Raw genomic sequence first — 25,122 nt, forward strand, 5'->3', positions numbered from 1 at the left:
GTGTCAACACACATACACACACCCTGACACACACACGTCACACACAAACACACACGCACATACCAGGCCTGGCACACTGTGACACCGTGACTGACTCACACACACACACACACGCGCGCACACACACACACACACACACACACACACACACCAAGCTATTAATTTATAACACATTTTCCAAAACTGTAACTAGGCCGGACCATGTATCATCAGATTTATTCATGTACAACATTAAAAATGAAGTAAGAAGTCTAAGGTCTAAGTTAAAACTGAAAACATTACTTAAAAAATGAATAAATAAATTAATATGTATACAAAATCAAATCTGTACAAATGAACAGCTATCATCGGTGGAAATGTCAAAGCCATTGTTTCAGTAACAAGAAAGCGTGCTTGATTCTGTAGACCTATATTTAGTACAAAAAAGTTCACCGATACATTCTAGGAAATGAGTCATGATTGACAGTCTCTGACTCAAAGTTTGTTAAGTCACATCAGTCAAGTTCATACAGCGAATGGCTGATAGTTGACACTGTATTTATCACTTGGTACCACAGGCTTGTACTGGAATAAATAATGAATACACAAATACTGAGATCAAGAACAAAATCGATAACACAAAAATGATAAAATCAATAAATTAATGAATAATAATTTTTTTTTTAAATACACACAGGCAAACACACACTGATACGCACGCACGTACTACGCACGCACAGTGGACAAACACACACACACACACACACACACACACACACACACACACACACACACACACACACACACACACACACACACACACAGAGATTATTTGAGTTAAGTCTTGAGTGAAGCGTCGTTTTGTATTAAAATCTGTTTCCGCGGCAAATCACAATCTTACGTTAAAAAGTATATCACATAATCTGAAGAAGCTATGATTTTCATTTGAAAATTTAAACAGGATGACCGTTTTCTTCTCCATTTTACGCCGCTCTCAAGTTCATTGCAATCAAACCCCTATCACCACTCCGCACACAATATTCGTAAAACATTTGTCAAAAAAGGATGGCAATGGTGCTTTTCTGGGAACAGATGTTTGAAAGCACCACGTAAAACACTCACAGATAAAAATTCAATATTTTGAATCCATAAGAACATTTTCCCAATAGCAAAAAGGTCGATCTAAAATACAAACTCCAGTGAAAGCCAAAGTCTGATTCTACGATTTCAAGTCCCGGGACATAAACGCGGCAAATCTCTTTCTGACTTAAAACAAACGCTTTCATAAAAGGAACTTTAAAACTTTAAAATACAGATACTATCCAAAAACTCGCTGCTCAGTCAAAACCAAATCACGAGAGTTTGTATCATAAAAGCATTTTAAAGCCTTTAAAAGCTAGACTAGATTTCCACTCACGCACTGACCTTTGTTCGCTGAGCTGTTCCATGGAAAAATATAACAACTCATCAAAAAATCCATGACAACATGTCATGCTCAGATACCTCTTGCTCTGTTTACCAAAACAATACCCACAACCCACGAAACAGATAAAAATGGCAGCTACTTTAAATTATCGATAGCTATACCATTTTCACCGGGAAGCCATTCCTAAGTGTGTTTCAGAAAACGTTTTGTTTTCGAAATGAAACATGACGCTTTTACGGCAATATATTTCAGAGCTAGTTGTTTTTTTTCCCCGCTCTTCTGTCCTGTTCCGTTCTATAATTTCTTGCCTAGGACTGATTGTCACATGGGTTCTTTGGCACTGTTTTCATCTCTTATTAAAATTGAAGATGCAGAAAACAGAATCACCATGAACTGTATGCGCTTGTTAAACCATTACACAAGAAAAACTAAACGCATGAGACAAAATTAAATAAAGTGTTTGGCTCAACGCGTCCGTACATTTCTCCCAAAGTAGCCATTCTCCCTTTTCTCGTATTGTGTTGCTAGCTACAAACCAGCAGCATCAAACCAGAAACAAAGAATGGCGCTAAGGTCCGAGTAGGTTTACATACTACAACGCATGCGTCAGTGTTTCTATTTAAAAAATAAAAATCAGCTGACATTGTGGTTTCAGTATTTTTAAGTGAGATGTATGCGTGTACACTTACATGTTGAACTCGCATGACTCTGACTCTGTCTCTGTCTCTGTCTCTGTCTCTCTCTCTTCTGACCATCACATTTTCTCAAACAACAATAAATATAAAATAATATATATTTAAAAAAATCAAAATACAATAAAAATAAAAGTATTAGGTAAGGTTTCAATGAAGGTTGTCGTCATGCTGATCAATTTCCAGCAACTGTCTTCTTGCCAGGTAACGATGTTTCGGCAACCACAAAACAAAATTATATCAGAATGACACTGTAATTTATGATACAGAGCTGATTTGTCAAAAGAATAAAACACCAGGATATGCGTTATTCTGACCTCCGTTTTTTACAACCATATAAACCAGGGTACAGGGGTTGTTACTGATTGCTATTTGTTTCTCTCGATTATATACAACTTACAACACTCATACATGGACACGATAAAGGCCAATAAACACAGGCTAGATTCGACCCGTAAAAGCAAAGCTGAGTTCGCTTTCATCGAGATCAATCGGCACAGAGCTCACGACATCATCCAAAGGGTACCCCGAAGACACTTTCAGGAATGGGGTGCTTGACACGGACAAGTCTTCAGCATTTTCAGAATCTTCTTCAGAATCGGAACCGGATGTATGGCCTTTGTACTTCCTCATCGACTCGTCCGAGAACACAGAAAACGGGCGAGAGGATTTTCTTGGCGAAACGCATCCGCAGCAGTTGTCAACGTTGTAACGAGAAGGAGAACTCCGACCTCCGTGGACTTTGCAAGGGGAGTATGCGCTCGTGTCTGCTGGGTGGTTCTCCAACCATCTGCTAGCTTCTGTACATTCGTCAAAGAGCGTTTGAGGCACGGCGTTGGGGAATGTGTCTGAGAAAATCCTTTCGCTGGAGTTACTCCTGGGACAGATGGTCAGATTCGTATTGTCACTATCTTCGGAACTGCTTCTGCCTTCTCCAGGTAGACTCACCGATGCATCTTGTATCTCTGAAGAGGAACATTCTTGTACACCCGTGCGGCCAGTTGTCCAAAATTCAGTCTGTGAATCGTCCAAGCAATCCGAGTTGAAGTTGAATAATTTCGAGCATCCAGCACTGAACGGAATTCTTGGCTCCGACTCCAGCCAACAAGACAACGGGTTGGAGCTTCTGGACCTGTCACGGGTCTGTTGTTCGTTCTGACCGCTGACTGAATATTCTTCAGATTCCTCGCCGGTAGCAGCACGACTGGTGTCTTCTGTCGCTTTGCGCTCTGGTGAGTTCAAGCCGTTTGGGGACACAAGAGTCGTGTTGTTGTCTGCATAACCACAGCTGGGATTTCTTGACGACACTGTCACAAAGGAAACGTCTAGCTCACTTGCTTCACTTGCTGAGCATGACGATTCAGACTCGGTGTCAGAATCCGAGGACTGGGGTTCATATTCAGAATCTGATGATTCAGAGTCAATTAGCCTAAATCTTCCCTGCGAACGACCAAGTTCAGCATCTTCCTCGTGCATGTTAAAAGCTTCTGATGGGTTTCTAGGAGCCAGTTCAGTCACGACAGAGGTAATGTTATCGGTCTCAATATCGCCTTCAGACGATGATGACATTGCGATGAGGTAAGCTTGTTCGATGATGTTGTATTGGTCAGTGTTATCGGGTTCGTCCTCAGCCGATGTTGACAAAGCAGTCATCAGAGCTTGCTCAACAATGTCAGGTTTCTTTTGCTTCTCTGGCTGATCAAGCACACACAACCCAGGACCAGCCGCGCTGACGTAACTCTCCTCCTCGGCGTGAATGCGGAGAACCTTCAGGAGGTCTTCAAAGGTCGTCCAGCGTATGACGCCCAACAGTTCCGCATGACGCTCATCCACAGCGTAAAGCTGGCTGCTACCTCCACTCACTACGGCGCTTTCCCTTGTCTCTTCTTCTTGCTCGGTGTCGGTGCTGCTATCGCTTTCGTCATCTTCAGATGTTGCAAACGCCGAGTCTTTCGCTGACGAAGCCTTAGACTCGATGGAGTCCAGTGAAACTGATCGTGGTACTCTGAGATTCTTGGTAGTGACCGTGTCCCAAGACTCCGAAGGATCGGACCCCACTGAGTCCTGGGATGTCGATCTCTTCAGCCGGGTGCTTGACGACTCACAAGCGTCGCTGGAATCGGAGTCTGTCGCTTCGAAAAAGCCAGTGGAGTCGATGGCTGAGTCGTGAGCTCTGCTTAATTTCAGGTCGTTCAGGGAGTTGGACAGGAACTTCAGAACTTTTTCATGACAGTCTGCCTCGATGACAAGAGCGGTCTGTAGCTCCTTGGAGAATTCCGTTTCAGGAAAGAAATTTGCTTTCTCGTATTCAGGAGCAGAAACAGAATAAAGTTCGACCACAAAACTGTATTCGCCATCGACATTATGGTCGGCCGATACTTTGTCAGCAACCTTGACAACAGAACTCCCATCGTCAAGTCTTTCAAGTCCTGATCTGCTAGCCTCTTTGCCATCGTCATCACAGTCTCCTTGTCCGCCTTGAAGCAGACTCTTGACATCATCAGCTTTCCAGCTCTCATCCGAATCTCCGCAACTGACCGGCGTTGTCTCCGTCAGGCCGCAGAATCTCCTGAGAGTGGACATCTGCAGGACAAAAGCAGCGGTCACTCCCCATTGTCTGTGCCGTTCTCCAGCCGTCCTTGACATTTGGACAAAGCGGTGGTCCCGCAGACCTGCCTGAAGACGACCCTTTACTCGTGTCAGCACCTGTAACAGATGGATCGTTTCGTGTTTCATACCAGCGTGTGTGAGATGGTTGGAAACCGTATTGATCAACAAAAGGGAGGTGAGGGCGTTTACATTAAAGTTTTGGGATGAGCGAGAGCAAAAGGAGCAATAAAACGAGAATAAATGAATACAAGTCGCGTAAGGCGAAATTACTACATTTAGTCAAGCTGTCGAACTCACGGGATGAAACTGAACGCACTGTATTTTTTCACCAAGACAGTACAGCTTCGTCAATCCCCGCGTGAAGGAAATCGCTCACCTCCCACGTGCAAAACGTAGTGATATTGACACGCCAGATTAGCGCGGTAGCGTATTGTGCTAAGCCAGGAAAGCGCGCTTTTCTGTATTCTTGTTAACTTTCTGAGCTTGTTTTGAATCCGGCCAACCTATCATATCTATATGTTTTTGGAATCAGGAAATGATAAAGAATAAGATGAAATAATTTTTGGATCGATTTCTTAAATTTTAATCGTAAGATTAATTAATCTATTTTCGTTAATTGTGATCACATTTTAAGAGTAAACATGACATATGTATATATTTTTAGATTCAGAATGTGATGAAGAATACGATGCAATTTTAAATCTGTTTGCGAAAAACCGATTTTAATGACAACTTTAATGAGCAAACTCATTAATTAATTTTTAAGCCTCCAAGCTGAAATGCAATACCAAAGTCCGGGCTTCGTCGAAAATTACTTGACCAAAATTTCAACCAATTTGGTTTAAAAATGAGAGCGTGACAGTGCCGCCTCAACTTTCACGAAAAGCCGGATATGACGTCATCAAAGACATTTATCCAAAAAAAAATGAAAAAACCGTCTGAAGATACCATACTCAGGATCTCTCATGTCAAGTTTCATGAAGATCGGTCCAGTAGTTTTCTCTGAATCGCTCTACACACACACACACACACACACACACACACACACACACATACACCACAATGTAACAAGTCGCGTAAGGCGAAAATACAACATTTAGTCAAGTAGCTGTCGAACTCACAGAATGAAACTGAACGCAATGCAACGCAGCAAGACCGTATACTCGTAGCATCGTCAGTCCACCGCTCACGGCAAAGGCAGTGAAATTGACAAGAAGAGCGGGGTATTCGTTGCGCTGATAAGGATAGCACGCTTTTCTGTACCTCTCTTCGTTTTAACTTTCTGAGCGTGTTTTTAATCCAAACATATCATATCTATATGTTTTTGGAATCAGGAACCGACAAGGAATAAGATGAAAGTGTTTTTAAATTGATTTCGAAAAAAAAAATTGATAATAATTTTTATATATTTAATTTTCAGAGCTTGTTGTTAATTCAAATATAACATATTTATATGTTTTGGGAATCAGCAAATGATGGAGAATAAGATGAACGTAAATTTGGATCGTTTTATAAAAAAAATATTTTTTTTACAATTCAGATTTTTAATGACCAAAGTCATTAATTAATTTTTAAGCCACCAAGCTGAAATGCAATACCGAAGTCCGGGCTTCGTCGAAGATTACTTGACCAAAATTTCAACCAATTTGGTTGAAAAATGAGGGCGTGACAGGGCCGCCTCAACTTTCACGAAAAGCCGGATATGACGTCATCAAAGACATTTATCCAAAAAATGAAAAAAACGTCTGAGGATATCATACCCAGGAACTCTCATGTCAAATTTCATAAAGATCGGTCCAGTAGTTTAGTCTGAATCGCTCTACACACACACACACACACACACACACACACACACACACACGCACATACACCACGACCCTCGTTTCGATTCCCCCTCGATGTTAAAATATTTAGTCAAAACTTGACTAAATATAAAAACTATAGATGAAAAAGCAGCCGCATTTCAACGTCCCCAAATCCCCCCCATCCATTCCTCTTTCTCCTCCCCTGCCTACACTGATGCACCAAAGTGAAGACCATCGCCATGCACGTGTGAGGTACTCTCTCTCTGTAAACACAACACAACACCACACCACACCACACACAACCGAATGCACGGTGACTACACACAAATCACACACACACACAACCGAACGCACGGTCACCACGACTAAAACAGACAAAAATAGGAAAAAACCCATAAGCTAAAACAAATTCACGCTTCGCGTACCTTGCAAGTAAAGCAGACATCAGCTGAACGACTGACGAGGTGACGAGTGATGTCCAAACTGCTGGCCGTGGTGTCGCCGCTGGTGGAGACGTTATTGAGCATACACAACGCCATCTGAATGTCGAAGTCGTCGTCTGTGAGCCACAACACGCCCATAACGTGTGTTTCCATCGTCTGGTCTGGTTACCCTGTGTCAATTTCAGCTGATGAAACTGTTCTGGAAAAATCACTGTTGGTTTATGTCTGCGTGGTTTTCGCGGTTGATATTTCTCTCTCTCTCTCTCTCTCTCTCTCTCTCTCTGAGAACGTGTGTGATCATTTTGTGCATGCGCCAGTGTGTGCGTGCGTGTGTGTGTGTGTGTGTGTGTATGATGTGCGTGTGTGTGTGTGTGTGTGTGTATCAGTGTGTGTGTGTGTGTGTGTGAGAAACAAAGAAAGAAAGAGAAAATGGGGGAAGGGGTGTTCTAATAATGCAATCTCCAGAATTAGCTCCGAGGGATGTTCGTCGATAGGGTCACACCAGGGGCGGACGAGGGAGGGGGGGTTTCTGGGGTTTCCGGAACCCCCCCCCCAATCAAAAAAAAAAATTGGGGGGGGGTGTTTTTGGGGGTTGAGTTTCAATTTTTGGGGTATTAATCAGTGACAAAATCTGCTGCCTGAAACTGGTAATGATCATCCTCAGAATGCACCAGATTGCACCATTTTGCATCCTTTTTTTAAAAAATTTCCGGGGGGGGGGCATGCCCCCGGGCCCCCCTAGCAAGCTACGCCCTTCGCGCCGTCGGCTCCGCGCTTCGCACCCATATCTTCACAATATACTTTTGGACCCCCCCCCCCCCCCATAAAATGAACTGATCCGCCCCTGCACACTGAGTGTATAGTTTCAAACTGTCCACTCTTCTTTCAGTGTGTGACGTCACTCTAACAAACCTTCATCGGGAGATAGCCTGCCATTTATTGATTACCATCGATTCCCTGCTATGGACATTTTAGAATAAAAAAACAAGAAAGGTAGGTTGTAAATTGTTACGTTTGTTATTGACAGAACAATATATTCACAAATATATCGACCCAACGGTCTTATAAATGCACAGACAAACTTCTTCTTCTTCGTACGACGGCACAGACAAACAATTAATAACACAAACTTATTTGGCTGATTTTTTTCTTCACTCCATCCATTCGCTTGCGGCTTCGTGGCAGGCGGAAGAAAAAATCAGCCAGTTAAGTTTTCGTTATTAATTGTTTGTCTGTGCATTTAAAAGACCGTTGGGTCGATATATTTGTGAATGTATTCTTTTGTCAATAACACTCCACGTTCCAACATTTAACCTACCTTTCCGGCTTGTTTTTTGATTCTGAATTTTGTAACGTTGGCAGTCTCTTTGTTTTTGGATTTATTATGTGGACATTTTAGTTCAACCATAGATATGGTTCAACCCAGACACTTGTCTTCGCCAGTACAATGTTGAATTGACGCAGAAAGATTTAAGACTAAAAGAAAGTTCATGAGAAAGAAACAAGGAAAGTTCAACAGAAAGAAAGATGAAAAGTTCAAACGAAAATAAATAAATAAATAATGAATGAATGAATGAATGAATAAACGAATAAAAGAAAGAAACAAAGAAATACTAAGTTCATACCTGCTAAATGGTCCCGTGATAACTGCCAGCCGGGTATCCTTGCTTTCAACGACAAACCGTAAAATGAGAACAATATCACTGGTATGAAAGATCTGTTCACTTCTGTTAACACTGAATGACCGGCTGCACGTAGTCACCCGCTCAAGTCAAACTGACCAGGCATGTTCTTCTCATCCTGTGTGCATAACGACCACAGCACGCTGAAAAAAATTAGCACTTTGGTTCTGTGCTAGCCTTGAAAAGTTCGTGATCCAATGTTTTGTTGTTCTTTGAGCTGTGTTCACGTTTCTCCCTCTCTCTCTCTGATACTGAAGCGCACGAACCAATTAGATGTTTTGAAGGTGCGGGTCACATGGGGTCCCCGCCCCCCACGCCTCCCTTTACCCGGTGTGACGTTTTCATCTTTCGCCGTGTTGATATTTCGCTTCAAAACTCGGCCTCGTTGATCTAGTATAAACTCTACACTGAACCGGCAAAAAAACACCCTTCGATAGTACCGTGATGAGCGACCTTGTGTACCTTACATTCATGGGGCCAAATTTGTCCAACCAATTTGTTTTATTTAACTTAGAAATTTGATTCATCCTAAAATGTTTTCCTTCTTACTCAAGGGACGTAACCACTCAGTACACGTTTTCAAAGAATTCGATTTTGGGGGTGAAATCTATTAAATTTTACCACCAATTTTCTTCACATTCAAGAAACTGACATGCTTTTCGTCCATAAATAATTTCACTTCTTAATTTTAGCAGGAAACAACATTTCAGTCTTGAGTATATGTCGAGGGAGAAATATGTACACAGGCGGCTGGACCAAGAGGCCTGGCATCAGTAATTGCTAGACGGGTAGCATAATTGCGTTTGTGCATTCATTATTTCTGTTATTATCTTTACAATTTTTACACCCCCGGTATAGGGGTGTGTATAGGTTTCGGTCGATGTGTTTGTTTGTTTGTTTGTGTGTTTGTGTCACGTTTGTGTTCGCATATAGATCTCAAGAATGAACAGACCGATCGTCACCAAACTTGGTGAACCGGTTCTATACATTCCTGAGACGGTCCTTACAAAAATTGGGACCAGTCAAACACACGGTTAGGGAGTTATTGGTGGATTAAAATTATACAAGGACTTATAGAGGGACATCTTAATGGTCAAAGGGAAATAACCATTCTCACTCAGTCACTGCCACCAACTGAGAAGGTTATTTCCCTTTGACGGGGGTGTTTTTTCTACCTCGGAGAAATTTCTTGTTTTTCTTGTTTGCTTGTTCTTGATCGTTTACTTAAAAAAAAAAAAAAAAGTTTAGTTTTTTTTTACGGATTGCATCGTTTGCAAATAGGCATGATGAACCCCCCGCGGCCGGTTAGGGGGAAGAACTGATTTACCCGATGCTCCCCAGCATGTCGTAAGAGGCGACTAACGGATTCTGTTTCTCCTTTTACCATTGTTAAGTGTTTCTTGACGTATAGAATAGTCAATTTTTGTAAAGATTTTAGTCAAGCAGTATGTAAGAAATGTTAAAGGCAGAGTAAGCCTCCCGTAAACCATCACAGAATACGGTCAGGCTTTTACACACAGTACAAACACCATTTCATTTAAACACTCACCAATTGAGAACATCCTAGGTGCCCTCCGTAAAGAGCGAACAATTTTCAAAGAATTTATTTTTGCGTGGTTTATCTTACCCCTGAGCCATCGTGAACCCGTGTTATCCAGTTTTCCCTTTTCACAATGCAGTCGTCATAGTTACTCATTTGAATGCGACTCGACGTGAGCTTATCTACAATAGCACGTTTTTTTATGCACGAAACAACGGCTGTGGTTCACAAGAACTCTAGCGATGGCTTTTGACTGTTGAGAGGAACGGCGATTTGCACTGATAAACCGGCCGTCGTCTGCTACGACCCTTGCGTGACCCTGCTTCCGGGCTTTTCTTTTTGTAAACTTTCACAACTTCGAATTGTTCTGATCTTGTCTTGATGAAAAACGAATTCTTTTATGATTAAAGAATGTTTGTGTAACAAGCTGTCAATTTATTATTTAGATTTTAAAAGTTAGGTCTAGCGCAAAAACGAGGCGCCGTTGTTGTTAACGGAACAAGTCTACGAAAATAAATTCTTTGAAAATGTCTCACGCTCGACAGAAAGCAGCCAGGATGTTCCCGTTCGGTGAGCGTTCAAATGGAAGTATGCTTGTACTGTATTTAGACGCTCGGGGAGCTCTGTGATGGTTTACGGGAGGCTTACTGTGCCTTTAAGTCCTTTGTACTGGAAACTTGCATTCTCCCCGCAGTAAGTAGAGGTTACATGCCGAGTCTCAGTGATTATTAAAAATAATGGTCGAAGTTGGCGGATCATGAAAAATGCGAGCTTCAGCGAGCTTTTTCATGACCGCGAACTGAGACCATTATTTTTAATAATCACTGAGACGAGGTGTGTAACCTCTTTATTCCTCCTTTCTTCAGTTATTCAAAGAAAACAGGAGTTTTTGTGCGAAAGTTTGATCGAATCCGAATCACTCAACCAGTCAACCTGCGCAGGCGATCGATTAATGCGCGGTTGTATAGTTCCGTGCAAATCATTCCATTCTGTTAACACTTCTGGTCAGTTTCCCTGTTTTAGACTAAAATCAAGTACACAGATATGCTGTTATTCTGCTGTGGCGGTAAAAGCAGATATTGTGTGTTCTGTTTATGTTTTAGTATCGTTTAGGATAATGTTCTTTTGTCAAATGGGACTAGCAGACGAACTTTTGCACCCGTGTTCCAACGTTAATTACTGTATGAAGTTCAGTTTTCTGAGGAAAATAGTGTATGAAACCGCTTTATGTTGTTTAAATTGATGAGATGTGTGCATTTGGTTGCGTCTGATCTGTTTATAAAATGAAATATTGTTGAAAACTGACCGTCGGATTGCAGTCAGTGTTGTCGAAGAAACTGCGTTAAAAGAAGGGGAACTACTCTTGTCGGCAAGAGTATGAGTTACTTGCCTTGGGAATTTGCTTGTGATGAACGGTGTGTGCACGGCAGATCTAGATTCAGAAAACAACCTAACACATGGATTTTATATGGAGATTCATGTGTTCAGGCCTGTAGTTGTTAATTTAAATGCGGTATGTTTGTATTGTTTGCTCCAGAGATGTATATTTCGTACGTATAGAGCGTTCGGAACTTTTCAGTCGCAAAAGTAGTACCAAAACAGAACAGCTTCTCAACCCATTGCACTATCGAGGATTCAGGCTGTTGCTGGCTCGTTATTTGTTTGGTTGCTGGGTCATTATCGAAAAATAACTAGCTCTACAAGTTTACAGAGGTAAAGAAGCAGAGGGGGGAATAAGGTAATATATTGTACTACTGGAGCACATTTTTGATTAGTGCTTTTGTGAACAAGAAACAATCGACAAGTGGCTCTATCCCATCTCCCCCCTTTTTCCCCGTCGCGATATAACCTTTGTGGTTGAAAACGACGTTAAACACCAAATAAAGAAAGGCTTGATGACTGAGTCAATCGTAGTGCAGACAGGATAGTACTAGTAGGCGGTCACATGTGATATGACTGTCGAAACTGAGACACTCTTCAATGGGTGAAGATTCGCTTTCTTTTTTTGATTAGGTCGTTGTTACATCTAAAAGCTTGTTCCAATATTGCAAGAAACTCAAAAACAGAGCCCGACAGCAAATTCTAAATATTTTGGTGAGTTTGAGTATAAAGACACCGTGATAACTAAGAGTAATTTCCCTTGTATTGTCGCCATCACGAAGCTCGTGCAAAGTTGTGCGAACTCGACCGGCGTCTCTTTGTATTTTTCATTTTTAAAGAGACTGACGTTCGTGGGAACCTATTTTTTTAAGAAGAATATAATTGACATTCACTATGGCAGCACGGCAACGAGGGCGAGGTGCTAGGGGAGCCTTTGGTGGACGTGGCTTGAAAGAAGATACTTCTGCTGGCGTGCATCCTTCCATTTTAAAACAAGCGCGGCGAAGCGGTCAGCTGAACTTATCAGGCCGAAGCTTGACTGAAGGTACGGGGAAGACAAGACTAATCTTCAAGTATTATAAAAACGGTTCAAGATTACTTTAACTTGACTTCTTTTCAGTTTAACTGTGTAAATGTAACTATTCGCCTATCGTTCTGTGTAAACGAAGAAGAAGAAGAAGAAACACCATCGTCCAATGGAACAGTCTCCCCGACGCCATTGTCACTATGTCGACTCAGACTGCCCACTCCCGACGCCTTTTAATCAGCATTCCGCCATTCGGGAGGCAGCGGGTGCAAATCAACACCTAGTCAACCCAAGTCCGGTTTTTAAACTTTAAATACTAGGCTGTACAGCCATATATTTTGTGGGGCTATAAATCTACGGGTATACAGACGTTTCGCACTTTCGCCGTTTCGCACTTTGACGATTCGCACTTGTGCGAATCGTCACAAGGAAAAAGTTCGAACCGTCAGCATCAGGTGCGAATCGTCATAGTGATAGGTGCGAATCGTCACAAGGAAAAAGTTCGAATCGTCAGCATAATAAGGTGCGAATCGTCATAGTCATAGGTGAGCGATTTTGGTGTTGTTGTTGGGCGCAAAGTAAGAATCCGGGGCAGAGTTGGAATAATCGGGATTTCCCGAAACCTCATTTGATTTCCAACAAAGCGCCGCATTTCCGGAAACGAGCTGCCTCGTTCTAGAAATGGCAACCCTTCGACTGGCACAAAAAGTAGGCCTATACCCTTTTCACAGGTCATGAATAAGGTATATGTGAAAAAGCAAGGTCTTATACAGGGGAAATCTTGGGGGGGGGGGGGGGGGTGGGGGCATTACACTGTGTAACAATTCTCTCAGTGACACTCAGCGCATGCAGCTAGCTAGTTGCTGCTGTCTCGATCTATTTTGAACACAATGATTTTTTTTTCTCAGAGTAGAGTGTTAGTTTGTTACAACAGGCTGAAATCATCTTTAATTTGAATCAACATTTTGCAACAATCAATCACATCAATATAGCGCACAGACTTACACATCACGTTCAGTTCAAGAGCAGAGAGAGAGAGAGACAGAGACAGACAGAGACTGAGAGACTGAGAGAGAGAGAGAGAGAATTGCATGGCTTGTTGTGACAGGTGTCATGTTGATACAATGTTGCCATTGTATCATGGAAAACAAATTGATGAGGCTTGGTGTCGCAAGGTCGTGTTAACGAAACGTCAAAAATGACGTCAAAATAGCAGAATGCTAAAGCCGGCATGCGATCATACTGGAAAATCACCTACGCACACCAGATCCGCTCTTTGCCGGCTCACATATATATTTGAGGCCAGTACTATCACAGGGCCGCCCAACTCATGTCCCAAAATAGGTCATAGCTACCTGAGAGGACGTAAACTCCACTCCCTTAGTTTCTGAATAATCATAACCATGAAGCAAAGATCATTGCTGTCGTTTCTGCCTCCAAGAGGTCAGAAAAGCCCCTAATTGTCAGACACTGAAACTGAAAGTGCTTCACGGCCTAGTAGGCTACGTCAACCGCCTGATGATGCTACGATGGCATAGCAAGTCACTCGGTGATTTTGACATCGGCTCTGCGCGTCAACACTTTTTTGACAACCAGGGGGGGGAATAACCCGAATTTATTCCACAGAAAACGTCTGCGTGTCGATGGCATTGATAAACATTGATTTAGTCAATGTTTGCATTTGACTGGTTGCATTGGCAGGTTGATTTTCGTGAGAGCATTGTGCCGCTCATGATGTCATACCGGTTTGAAAGATATCTAGCGCGATCACTGAATATAAATATAAGCTCTTTACAAATTTAAAACTAAAAATAAATATTGAAAAACAACAACATGCAATTTCCCCAACTGGCCAAGTAGCTAAAATTATCAAGCCAATCATCCTCACTAACACTCCCTCAGCCTGCTCAAGTTAGAAATTGCACAATCACTCATGAACGCGCCACCCTTCCTTTCAAGCGTTTCTCCTATCGGCAGTATTTTTTGTGAAGGCATGCAGTGAGTGGCGACTCAGTGCGCTATCTGTATTGGGTGAGCGCGCTAGGCGAAAAATAACAGACCAGTATTTAAACACAGATTAACACGCGCGCACACACACCGGCACACACACACACACACTCTCTCTCTCTCTCTCTCTCTCTCTCTCTCTCTCTCTCTCTCTCTCTCTCTCTCTCTCTCTCTCTCTCTACCAGGGACCTATATTATTCTCTACAAACTAAGAAACACACACACATATCGGCAACTTTGCTTCCGAAGTTCCCACTTTCAAATATAAATGACAATGACGTTTCGCACCTCTTGGCACTGATGACGTTTCGCACATCTTGGAAAAAAGTACGAAACGTCATTCTGAAAAGTGCGAAACGTCATAAGTAAAATGTGCGAAAAGACAAAAAAAGTGCGAAACGTCATGTCCAAATTGTAGATTAAGTGCGAATCGTCCGAAGTGCGAACCGTCAAAGGTGCGAAACGTCTGGTATTCAAATCTACGACCATACAATTCAAATGAAGAGGTCTCTTTCAGTTTGATTTAAAATGGCGATGCGCGCACCACCCGTCACCTAATAGCCCATGTCGGCTCTTGTGACAAAATCCCCACGAACTACACCAAGTGGGCATCCAGATTTGCCTGTGGCATTACCCCATTTTGAAAAATGGCAATGGGGCCATTGAGGGTAATGTAAAGATTTCTCCAATTTTTTTGCCACTTGTTTGTCAAATTTTTTGCCACTTGTTTCAATACACTCTGCAGGGATGTCGTTAGGCGTCGGGCATCGGACATAGACCGATTAAAAGGCTCAAATGTCCAATTCACTTAGCCGCATGGCGGTCAGATGTCCTATCGTTTTTAACTGAGCGCGGTCATTGTCCGATAAGAACTCCATTCCTTCGGACAGCGCGTTATTTGATAATTTTCCTTTTATGATAATCTTCCAAAAGTGACCAAGCGCTCTCGCGTACAGGTGCACTGAAGTTGTGCAGTGCAGATCTTGCGTTTTACGAACCGTTTGCGGTATGAGCTGTTTGCGTACATCCGTCTACAGCACACTAAAGTTAGGAGTATGGGAGACAACTCCAACTGACCAAGGGTCGTGTATGCTTTAATTTGCTTTCGGTTAGAGTTGAAGCGCACGGCACTGACTTATGCCACCGAAAAAAGCTAAAGCCTGCCAAACAAACAAAAAAGCTGAACACGTTTGGCGTTTCAACGGCATCGTGTGCTACATTAGGGCCAAGACGAATATGGGAAAACACGGCTAGCAATAGCATAATTCCGGAAAATGACAGTGTCACCGCTGAAACCTCCACAATCACGGAAAGTAAAGTTTCGTGACTTGAAGATGTACATGTCGGTGACTCGGTACAACAGGACATTCGCACAGACGGTCTTTTAATATTAAATAAGGTTAACTTTTCATGGCTGACCCTGTTTAGTACTAGTTGGTTAGAATTTGACAGCAAAGAGACCATCTATAGGTAAACTGTTTTGTCGAATATGTCAAGAAAAAGCTCTGTCACTGTGTCAGGAAATCATGCAGTTTGTGTGCCAATCAAAGTAAGAGTGCCGAAGTTTTTGGTTCCTGTTTAGTTTGTTTGTTTCTGTTTTGTGTGTGTCCTGTTTGAAACAAAAGTAATAAAACAATATACGCACACAATGTTGCTGCATATATATATATTGAAATGTGTGTGTGTGATCATAATTTTGTGTTGTGCACAAAATTATAATGTCCTATTAAAATGTCTGAAAGCAGTCAAATGTCCTATTGATGCCGAAGAGCTCAGGACATTTGTCCTATAGGTATGCATTTGTGGCAACATCCCTGACTCGGAACATTTCACAGAAGAATATAAATCGTAGTGAGTCGATTTTTGGGGTCAGTGTCGTATGTTTTTAAAAGTGCAACAAAAGGGATAGTTTGACCAGAAATTTTGTAAAAAAAAAAATATATATTTGCTAAGAAAACACACCACCTACAGACATTGCACCCACTTTACCTTTGGGTCAAACATGATGCATTTTGAAAAGTGCAGTCAAGCTGCCCTGAAAAGAGAAGAGACACAGTATGCTGCTAAGTGTGCAGATGATTTATCATTGAACAAATAAAATCAAAAGAAAAATTAAGAAATTACAAAAATACAAGATAGGAAAAAGATGACACTCCCCAGAAGGCATTCTCAACAGAATTGAAATTTGGAGAAGTATAAGAATATAAAAAAAATATAAAATAAAAATGATGACCGATAGTAAAATATTGATAACTTAGAAGCTGTTGGCTCTTTTCCAATTCTAGTGCCAGATACGGTTTGGCGCATCAACATTGATGTGCCGGAGGAGGCCAAGGTAGTGACTTTGGACAACACAGAGGACCGCTGGTGGGAGCAGGTGGAGTTGACCAAGCTGATTCTGGCGTCAAATGCTATAACTCACCTGGGCGATGGGCTGGCGCAGCTTCCAGCACTGACAGTGCTTGATGTGAGTGGTGTGGCTGTCTGTTTCTGATACAGTGATACCTACAATGGCAGGATGCCTTAATAATAATAATGATAATGAACACATGAATCACCTCTTCTCGCCAGAGCTCACTGCGATGTACAATAGTTTTTTGTTTTTTTTTGTGGTACAAACTAAGGCTTGTTATTTTCTCGGTCGCGTGCCATTTGTGTGTGCCCTGGATATTATATGAAGGTAACTCCTCTTCGGTAGTCTGCAAATCAGGTTAAAAAAAAAAGTTGTAGAGAGGAAAATAGGGTTGGCCAGGAAAATGTAACTTTTTTTTTAAGGCCAAATGTAGGCAGTATGACTTTGCCATGATTATGCAAAGTAGATTTTTGATAAGATAGTGATCAGAGTATTTGTACATTTTTTTCCTATTTTGTGTGTTTTTATTTTTGTTAATTTAGATTAGATCTTGTAAAGTACTTACTTTTCGATTACTTTTTTGTGTAGATTCACGACAATCGCCTAGCTTCTTTGCCTGATGCACTTGGAGAATTAGAGAATCTTCAGAAGATAGACATAAGGTAAGATGTGGACATAATAGTAAGATTGTTTTCAGTTTTCATTTGGTAAAACAGTATCTCCCTTGGCGGTATGGGACGGAGTGCTAAACAGCTCAACATTGTTTGTCTGAAACTAGTAGTATTTTATGGCCATGTCTACAAGCACGATTTCTTTCCCTGCAGCCTTGACTTTGAAATTCATGAGTAATCATAATGCTCACATGCTTTTTATATTTAGTCAAGTTTTGACTAAATATTTTAACATCGAGGGGGAATCGAAACGAGGGTCTTGTATGTGCGTGTGTGTGTCTGTCTGTCTGTGTGTGTGTGTGTGTAGAGCGATTCAGACTAAACTACTGGACCGATCTTTATGAAATTTGACATGAGAGTTCCTGAGTATGAAATCCCCGAACGTTTTTTTCATTTTTTTGATAAATGTCTTTGATGACGTCATATCCGGCTTTTCGTGAAAGTTGAGGCAGCACTGTCACGCCCCCTCATTTTTCAACCAAATTGGTTGAAATTTTGGTCAAGTAATCTTCGACGAAGCCCGGACTTCGGTATTGCATTTCAGCTTGGTGGCTTAAAAATTAATTAATGACTTTGGTCATTAAAAATCTGAAAATTGTAAAAAAAAAAAAAATTTTTTTTTATAAAACGATCCAAATTTACGTTTATCTTATTCTCCATCATTTGCTGATTCCCAAAACATATAAATATGTTATATTCGGATTAAAAACAAGCTCTGAAAATTAAATATATAAAAATTATCAAAATTAAATTGTCGAAATCAATTTAAAAACACTTTCATCTTATTCCTTGTCGGTTCCTGATTCCAAAAACATATAGATATGATATGTTTGGATTAAAAACACGCTCAGAAAGTTAAAACAAAGAGAGGTACAGAAAAGCGTGCTATCCTTCTTAGCGCAACTACTACCCCGCTCTTCTTGTCAATTTCACTGCCTTTGCCATGAGCGGTGGACTGACGATGCTACGAGTATACGGTCTTGCTGAAAAATGGCATTGCGTTCAGTTTCATTCTGTGAGTTCGACAGCTACTTGACTAAATGTTGTATTTTCGCCTTACGCGATTTGTTTATCTCTTTGCTGCTCTTTCAGAAAGGTCATGCTTGACCATGAAAATCAGAGATCTTGGGTCTTCTTGTATCACTTTGATTTTTGTTTGGTCTTTGTCACTTAGACTTAGACTTAGTAACTTTGAGGCAAAACTCTCCTGCTTTCGTGTTCTAATCTGGTCTTTGTTTTTCTCTCTGTCAAATAGTCGCAACCAGCTGCATGAGCTACCAGCATGCATCGCACGTCTGTCGAACCTTGTCAGTCTGCACGCAGAAAACAACAAGCTTACCCAACTTTGTCCAGAGGTCGTTGACTGCAGAAAGTTGGAAGAACTGGTAAGATAAAATGTGAACGTCCTGAAAATTTGTTCATACTTTATTTATCTTTGGTTCAAGAAGTTTAATGTAGGTTCTGAATTGCAGCTAAGACATCATTCATGCTGCATCACATTATTTACAATAACTGTGCCATCTGTTCACACTGTATAGCAATAACAATTGAGCTGGTTTGAAAATAACAAAATTGGTGTAAGTTTGACTTTGGTGTTCGCACTGTGTAGTTTCATCTAATAGAGTGATGAAACAGTCAAGTAGTGATTGTTTTACCCCTGAAAATAAACTTATCAATGATGAATGTCATTTGTTGGTATCACAAAAATATAGATCATACAGCAACAGTGACATGGCATTTGCAAATCTAAAATGTATGTTATTTTTTTCAGGATGTGTCACATAATGAACTGGAAGAATTGCCCAAGTACATTGGGTTGCTGTCATGTCTGTTTCGCCTTAACGTCTCTAACAACAATCTGAGTCGGCTGCCCCCAGAAATTGGTGCCATGAACTGTAAGTCGCTTGATTGAGAGGCATAGAATTTATTTGATTAAAGGGTATAGAATTTGCAGATACTGTGTCACCCTTTTTGGCTTTTCTCAATTTCTGTCAATGCTTGTACTTTTTTGTTTGTTCTGTCCTTAGCTTTCTGACATTTTTGTCAACATTGCTATTACCGTAAAATCCCTAGCAAACGCCCAGCAAACGCCCACCCCTTTTTTGTTTAAAAAAAAAAAAATTGTTTTAAGACATTCGGCCTCCTTTATCTACGATTTGTGCACACTGTTCGATGATTCGCCGGTTTTTTCTTCTTATTTTTTTCAATCACAGACCGTTGATCTTTATTTGTGTAAACAAACGGTGTGTTTATTTTTCATTAAAATTGCATAAATCACATGTTGGATCACTTTTTATTTCTTGTGAAAATGTGATGACACTTTATCTTGCAGAGGGGTGTATACCTACCAAACGCCCACCCCTTACTTGTACCCGAAATCTGTGCAGAGGGGGGGTGGGCGTTTGCTAGGAATTTTACGGTAATGCTCATTTTAATTGTCAGTTTTTGGTCGTTTGATTCTCATTTTTGACTCACATGCGAAGCAAAAGTGAGTCTATGTACTCACCCGAGTCGTCCGTCCGTCCCGGCGTCCGTCCGTCCGTCCGGAAAACTTTAACGTTGGATATTTCTTGGACACTATTCAGTCTATCAGTACCAAATTTGGCAAGATGATGTATGATGACAAGGCCCCAAAAAACATACATAGCACCTTGACTTTGCTTCAAGGTCAAGGTCGCAGGGGCCATAAATGTTGTCTAAAAAACAGCTATTTTTCACATTTTCCCCATTTTCTCTGAAGTTTTTGAGATTTAATTGAAAACGACGTTAAACACCAAATAAAGAAAGAAATGAGATTTAATACCTCACCTATATATGATATATAGGGCAAAGTAAGCCCCATCTTTTGATACCAGTTTGGTTTACCTTGCTTCAAGGTCAAGGTCACAGGAGCTCTTCAAAGTTGGATTGTATACATATTTTGAAGTGACCTTGACCCTGAACTATGGAAGATAACTGTTTCAAACTTAAAAATTATGTGGGGCACATGTTATGCTTTCATCATGAGACACATTTGGTCACATATGATCAAGGTCAAGGTCACTTTGACCCTTATGAAATGTGACCAAAATAAGGTAGTGAACCACTAAAAGTGACCATATCTCATGGTAGAAAGAGCCAATAAGCACCATTGTACTTCCTATGTCTTGAAGTAACAGCTTTGTGTTGCATGACCTTGGATGACCTTGACCTTGGGTCAAGGTCACATGTATTTTGGTAGGAAAAATGTGTAAAGCAGTTCTTAGTGTATGATGTCATTGCTAGGTTTAGCTGAAGGTCAAGGTCATGTAAAGGTCAAGCATGTGAGTCGTATGGGCTTTGCCCTTCTTGTTAACTCAAGAGCCTGTGTGTTTTCAGTTGTTTTATGTACATTGCAGATTTCTGTGCATTGCATGTTCTGTGTGTTTATCATGATTTTGTGTTGCATTTGGTTTTAGGTCTACGATATTTTGATGCGACGCACAATCGACTCACACAGTTGCCAGAGGAGTTTGGGTGTCTGAGGAAACTGGAACAGCTTTACTTGCGACACAATCGTCTGGCCTATCTGCCCATTCTTCACAGCTGTGAAAATCTGAAGGTAAGGCCCTTTTATGTTCACAAGCTCACATAAAATTATGGTTTCACATGTAGAAGGTTCGGAAAAGAATGTTTTGTTTCTCTTCTCTTGATGTTGATGTGTTACGGACTCACTCTGGACTCAATCTCTCACGGACACAACCTATGACATTGTGACACTGAACAGCAGAATACTGGCATGGCAAACTTTATTCCTGTGTCTATCTCGATCTTCTTCTCTCCTCCACTGCGCCTACCGACCGAAGCCGGTGGCTACAAGCCACAAAACAAAGTTGACTACATCTCTAAAACCATGCTCCTCTCTTGGAGTCAAAGGGAAAAGTGGCCGAAAATGGGGGGGAAAGTTGCAGAATTGCAGGATAATCACTGTCTTATCCTGTAGCCAGACGAAACTAGTTCTTTGCACTCAACTACTTTCAGTGCCTCAAAATACTATAAATATTCATTAATAACATAGAAGATTACAAAATACTAAACTTTAAATGTTTAATACAAAGATTGCATTATTGATTAGAAATTTTGTATCCATACACAAGACAGACGTTTTCAGTGGCATGGGAAGACAAGCACACTGGTCACACCAGAGTTATCCTCAAAGTCGTTGCTGCCATGGACGTGTGGGTGTCATCCATATCTTGGGTTGGCACTGTACCTCCTTCCATCCACCGGATAGCTGCCTCTCTTATGTCGAAGAACGTTAAGTGGGGCTTGTCATGGAGCTTCTCCTTTAACTGTCGGACTAAGGCAGTGTCATTCAGATGTTGGGTGAAGTGGTCCAGCAGCACTCGCTCACCCAAAGGTTCTTGGTTCTCCCTTCGCTGTCTCTCTGTCAGGGTGTTGAACGCCTTGTTTAACCGATTGGAATTCTGCCGCACACCTTCCATCCCCCTCTGCCTAACACTATTAAATGTTGTCAGCAGCTGACGCAAACATTCTGCAATTAACCATCTACAGCATTTTAATTCTGTCTCCCCCCCTTTCCCTGTCGCGATATAACCTTCGTGGTTGAAAACGACGTTAAACACCAAATAAAAAAAGAAAGATTTTAATTCTGGGGCAAACAAAAGGTTATGCTCCCTTTGACCATTAGAAGCATATCAATGTGTAATTGATACACAGTTGGCCCCAACAACACACCCTCGCAGGTAAAAAAAAAAAAAAAAAAAAATTGAACAAACCAAAACATCCAAAATCAAAAGTTAAAATTTGAAAGTACATGTATAGTGAATTCTAACTCTTACAGGATATATCTACATGAGAATGCATCGAAACACTCAATGAAAAGTAAAGAAATGATAAGATTTCCTTCAAGCCTGCCAGGTTGTTAACAGTACAAGAACTGTCCTTCCACAAACAGAAAAACAGACTGCAAATGTCAACAGATCTTGTCATTAAACCTTCAGGGAAAAAAAAGGGAAAAATAAAAGTTGAGAAAATTAAGTTACCTTTTTCTGAAGTACTAAAAATAATTAGTTAAGTGATTTCTGGTGCAGAATAAGCCATTAAATTACCTCTTCTTCTTCTGTGTAACTAACCCCGTCGACGAGGAAATAACTCCACAATCTTAGAAGTCGACGTCTTTGAAATACCTCAAATAGTAAAGAGAATAGATACAAAAACTGCCTTACCTTTACAAATATTTACACTATGTACACATGAAGCGGAGGCGATTTCAGTTGTTGGCCCTCAGAGACCTATAATAGGCGCTCTTGTAGTCCTTCAAGTCCTGCTGCTTGTAGACACGTTCAATGGCTTTCCCAGACCTGGACTTGGCCACAACCAGCGCTTCTAGGCTCTCTTGTCCCAACCGACTCCGGAACTCGGTTTTGTTCTTCCTCACCAAAGAGAAGACTCTCTCACAGTGTGCAGATGAATGGAGAATACACAGGAGAGAGACCATGACTCTGGGAAGAACCTTGAACATCAGCTGGCCTTCCTCATTCACCGGTGGCCCGATGTTGCCCCGTGTGGTGTCCATCCTGTCATCAATGCACGTGGTGATGTCAGTGCTTTGATAGTCGGCGAACTCCTCTTCAATCTCTCCTCTGGTGGTCCCCTCAGGAATCAAAACAGGAAATCTCTTGAGAAAGAAGTGAAGAGATGAAAACAAAGCTGTCTGCTTCACGGTCTTGACAACTTCCGCATGCTGAAGTACTGGGTCCTTGAATGGGAGCCTCTCCTTGATCCGTCGCGATATAACCTTCGTGGTTGAAAACGACGTTAAACACCAAATAAAGAAAGAAAGCCTCTCCTTGATATATTTCACCGCTGATTTGTACAAGTGTTTCACATTGGTGTAGAACTCTTCAATCTTCTCTGGACACAGTTTTGATCTTGGGCTGTCCATGAAGTCCCTGGCCTGCTGTCCAATCATGAGCTCTCTGTCGCTTCTGATGTTGTAGCTGGAATGGACGTCCACCTCAAGCACATCTTTGTAACGCATTGCAGAAGGCTTCACAAATCTAAGAAGCAGCTTGTGGAGAAGGCGTTGAAGGCGGCTTCAAAGTACGTGCACTTTTGGCTCATCACATTGGAGCTCAGTGTTGATGACATCAAAGGGTTCCAATGAATCAATCAGGAAATGGCAGTAGAGCTTGTTAGTTGGCGATTGGAACTTTTTCCTCAGCCCACCAGCTTTTTCTTTGAGTTTTGAAGTTGTGGCATTGGACTCCTCTGCATCAAAGAAGTCAAAGAGTGCGTCCCAGTTGTCCACAAGTCTTGGCAGACATGTGCGGATGCTCAACCACCTTGTAGAGACATGTTTCAGGATTTTGGATTCCTTCAACTCGTTCAGCAACTGCATCTGCTTCAAGGCTGCTTATCGTTTGCTACTTTTGTTGAGATAGTAGTACACCTCGATGAGAAGCTTGTCGATGTCCAGTGTCAGTCCCAAGTGAAACCAGTTCCCCCAAACGGCTAGGGTCAAAGTCACTTGATCCAAAGGCATACACGAGGATGGTTCTAACCATGTTAGCAACTTTTTGGATTTGTTCAAACCGTTCTTTCCTTTTGTGAGGTTGAAGGAACTCTGGAACACAGCTTCCTCCTTGTATTGAGCTCAACCACCTGAGGAAGGAGTCTGCTAAAGTATCACAGTTAATGTTTGTAGCGGACAAACGCCTGGGTATTCCTGAAGTGACAGGCTGCTGCAACCTTGCATCTTTAGCTGTTTTTCTTGCACAAGGTTTCTCCAATCTATCCCCAGACCACTGGCAGCCATTTTCAGGGCAGGTCCACATCCTAAGTCGTCGTTCAGGACGTTTTTTTTCTTTTTCCAAAAGTGATCAAACCTCATGTTCAGGAGAATCTTTGTGCACTTGAGAGAAGTGTCGTTTTAGGTTTGTCACTCTCCCAGTACATCCTTCCAGGGGACACCGGCACGGCACCGCCCCGTGATCGGGAGGTCGTGGGTTCGAACCCCGGCCAGGTCATACCTAAGACTTTAAAATTGGCAATCTAGTGGCTGCTCCGCCTGGCGTCTGGCATTATGGGGTTAGTGCTAGGACTGGTTGGTCCGGTGTCAGAATAATGTGACTGAGTGAGACATGAAGCCTGTGCTGCGACTTCTGTCTTGTGTGTGGCGCACGTTAAATGTCAAAGCAGCACCGCCCTGATATGGCCCTTCGTGGTCGGCTGGGCGTTAAGCAAACAAACAAACAAAAGCGTTTCAAGCTACTGAACAGTGAACCGATATGGCTGGCATTGCTTGATAAAATAATTGTCTTGATTTGATTTGTAATTTTCTGTTAGCTACTTTCTGTGACGTGTATGGAAAGGCCGATTAGGTTCATTTATAAAATCTTGATTGTGAACCCCCTGAGCCCTCCCCCCTATATTTTAATTAAATGGCTGCAAGATGTTTTCTATACTCATGTATAGTACTTTACAGTATCTGCATTGTGGAATTTAGACTGCGTAATAAAACAAG

The 25,122-nt window shown here is 41.6% G+C and overlaps 3 protein-coding genes across 3 annotated transcripts in view; 1 reads left to right on the forward strand and 2 right to left on the reverse strand.

The window, feature by feature from the left end:
- Positions 1 to 198: 198 nt before the first annotated feature.
- Positions 199 to 7,294, reverse strand: LOC138966362 (dentin sialophosphoprotein-like). The gene is made up of 2 exons (XM_070338562.1): positions 6,938 to 7,294; positions 199 to 4,803 (listed from the first exon to the last, which is right to left on the reverse strand). The coding sequence occupies exons 1-2, from the start codon at positions 7,106 to 7,108 to the stop codon at positions 2,539 to 2,541; spliced, it is 2,436 nt and encodes an 811-aa protein (XP_070194663.1). The 5' UTR covers positions 7,109 to 7,294; the 3' UTR covers positions 199 to 2,538.
- Positions 7,295 to 12,303: 5,009 nt separating this feature from the next.
- Positions 12,304 to 25,122, forward strand: part of LOC138966371 (leucine-rich repeat-containing protein 40-like) — a 97,141-nt gene continuing 84,322 nt past the window's right edge. Inside the window, exons 1-6 of the mRNA XM_070338584.1 lie at positions 12,304 to 12,602; positions 16,877 to 17,058; positions 17,533 to 17,606; positions 18,871 to 19,000; positions 19,387 to 19,510; positions 21,053 to 21,195. Coding sequence (XP_070194685.1) covers positions 12,452 to 12,602; positions 16,877 to 17,058; positions 17,533 to 17,606; positions 18,871 to 19,000; positions 19,387 to 19,510; positions 21,053 to 21,195 — 804 coding nt within the window. The 5' untranslated portion in view covers positions 12,304 to 12,451. The remainder of the gene's footprint in view (positions 12,603 to 16,876; positions 17,059 to 17,532; positions 17,607 to 18,870; positions 19,001 to 19,386; positions 19,511 to 21,052; positions 21,196 to 25,122) is intronic.
- On the reverse strand, positions 22,867 to 24,490 carry LOC138966378 (uncharacterized). The gene has a single exon (XM_070338597.1). The coding sequence runs from the start codon at positions 23,635 to 23,637 to the stop codon at positions 22,867 to 22,869; it is 771 nt and encodes a 256-aa protein (XP_070194698.1). The 5' UTR covers positions 23,638 to 24,490.

Source organism: Littorina saxatilis, linkage group LG5 (genome assembly GCF_037325665.1).
Source record: "Littorina saxatilis isolate snail1 linkage group LG5, US_GU_Lsax_2.0, whole genome shotgun sequence".
Classification (NCBI taxonomy): domain Eukaryota; kingdom Metazoa; phylum Mollusca; class Gastropoda; order Littorinimorpha; family Littorinidae; genus Littorina; species Littorina saxatilis.

Bases quoted from the DNA above. Each gene is read 5' to 3' on its own strand.
- LOC138966362 (XM_070338562.1), bottom strand. From the start codon at position 7,108: ATGGAAACACACGTTATGGGCGTGTTGTGGCTCACAGACGACGACTTC. The intron at 4,804-6,937 runs GTACGCGAAGCG...CATCTGTTACAG, and splicing joins ATGTCTGCTTTACTTGCAAG to GTGCTGACACGAGTAAAGGG.
- LOC138966378 (XM_070338597.1), bottom strand. From the start codon at position 23,637: ATGCGTTACAAAGATGTGCTTGAGGTGGACGTCCATTCCAGCTACAAC.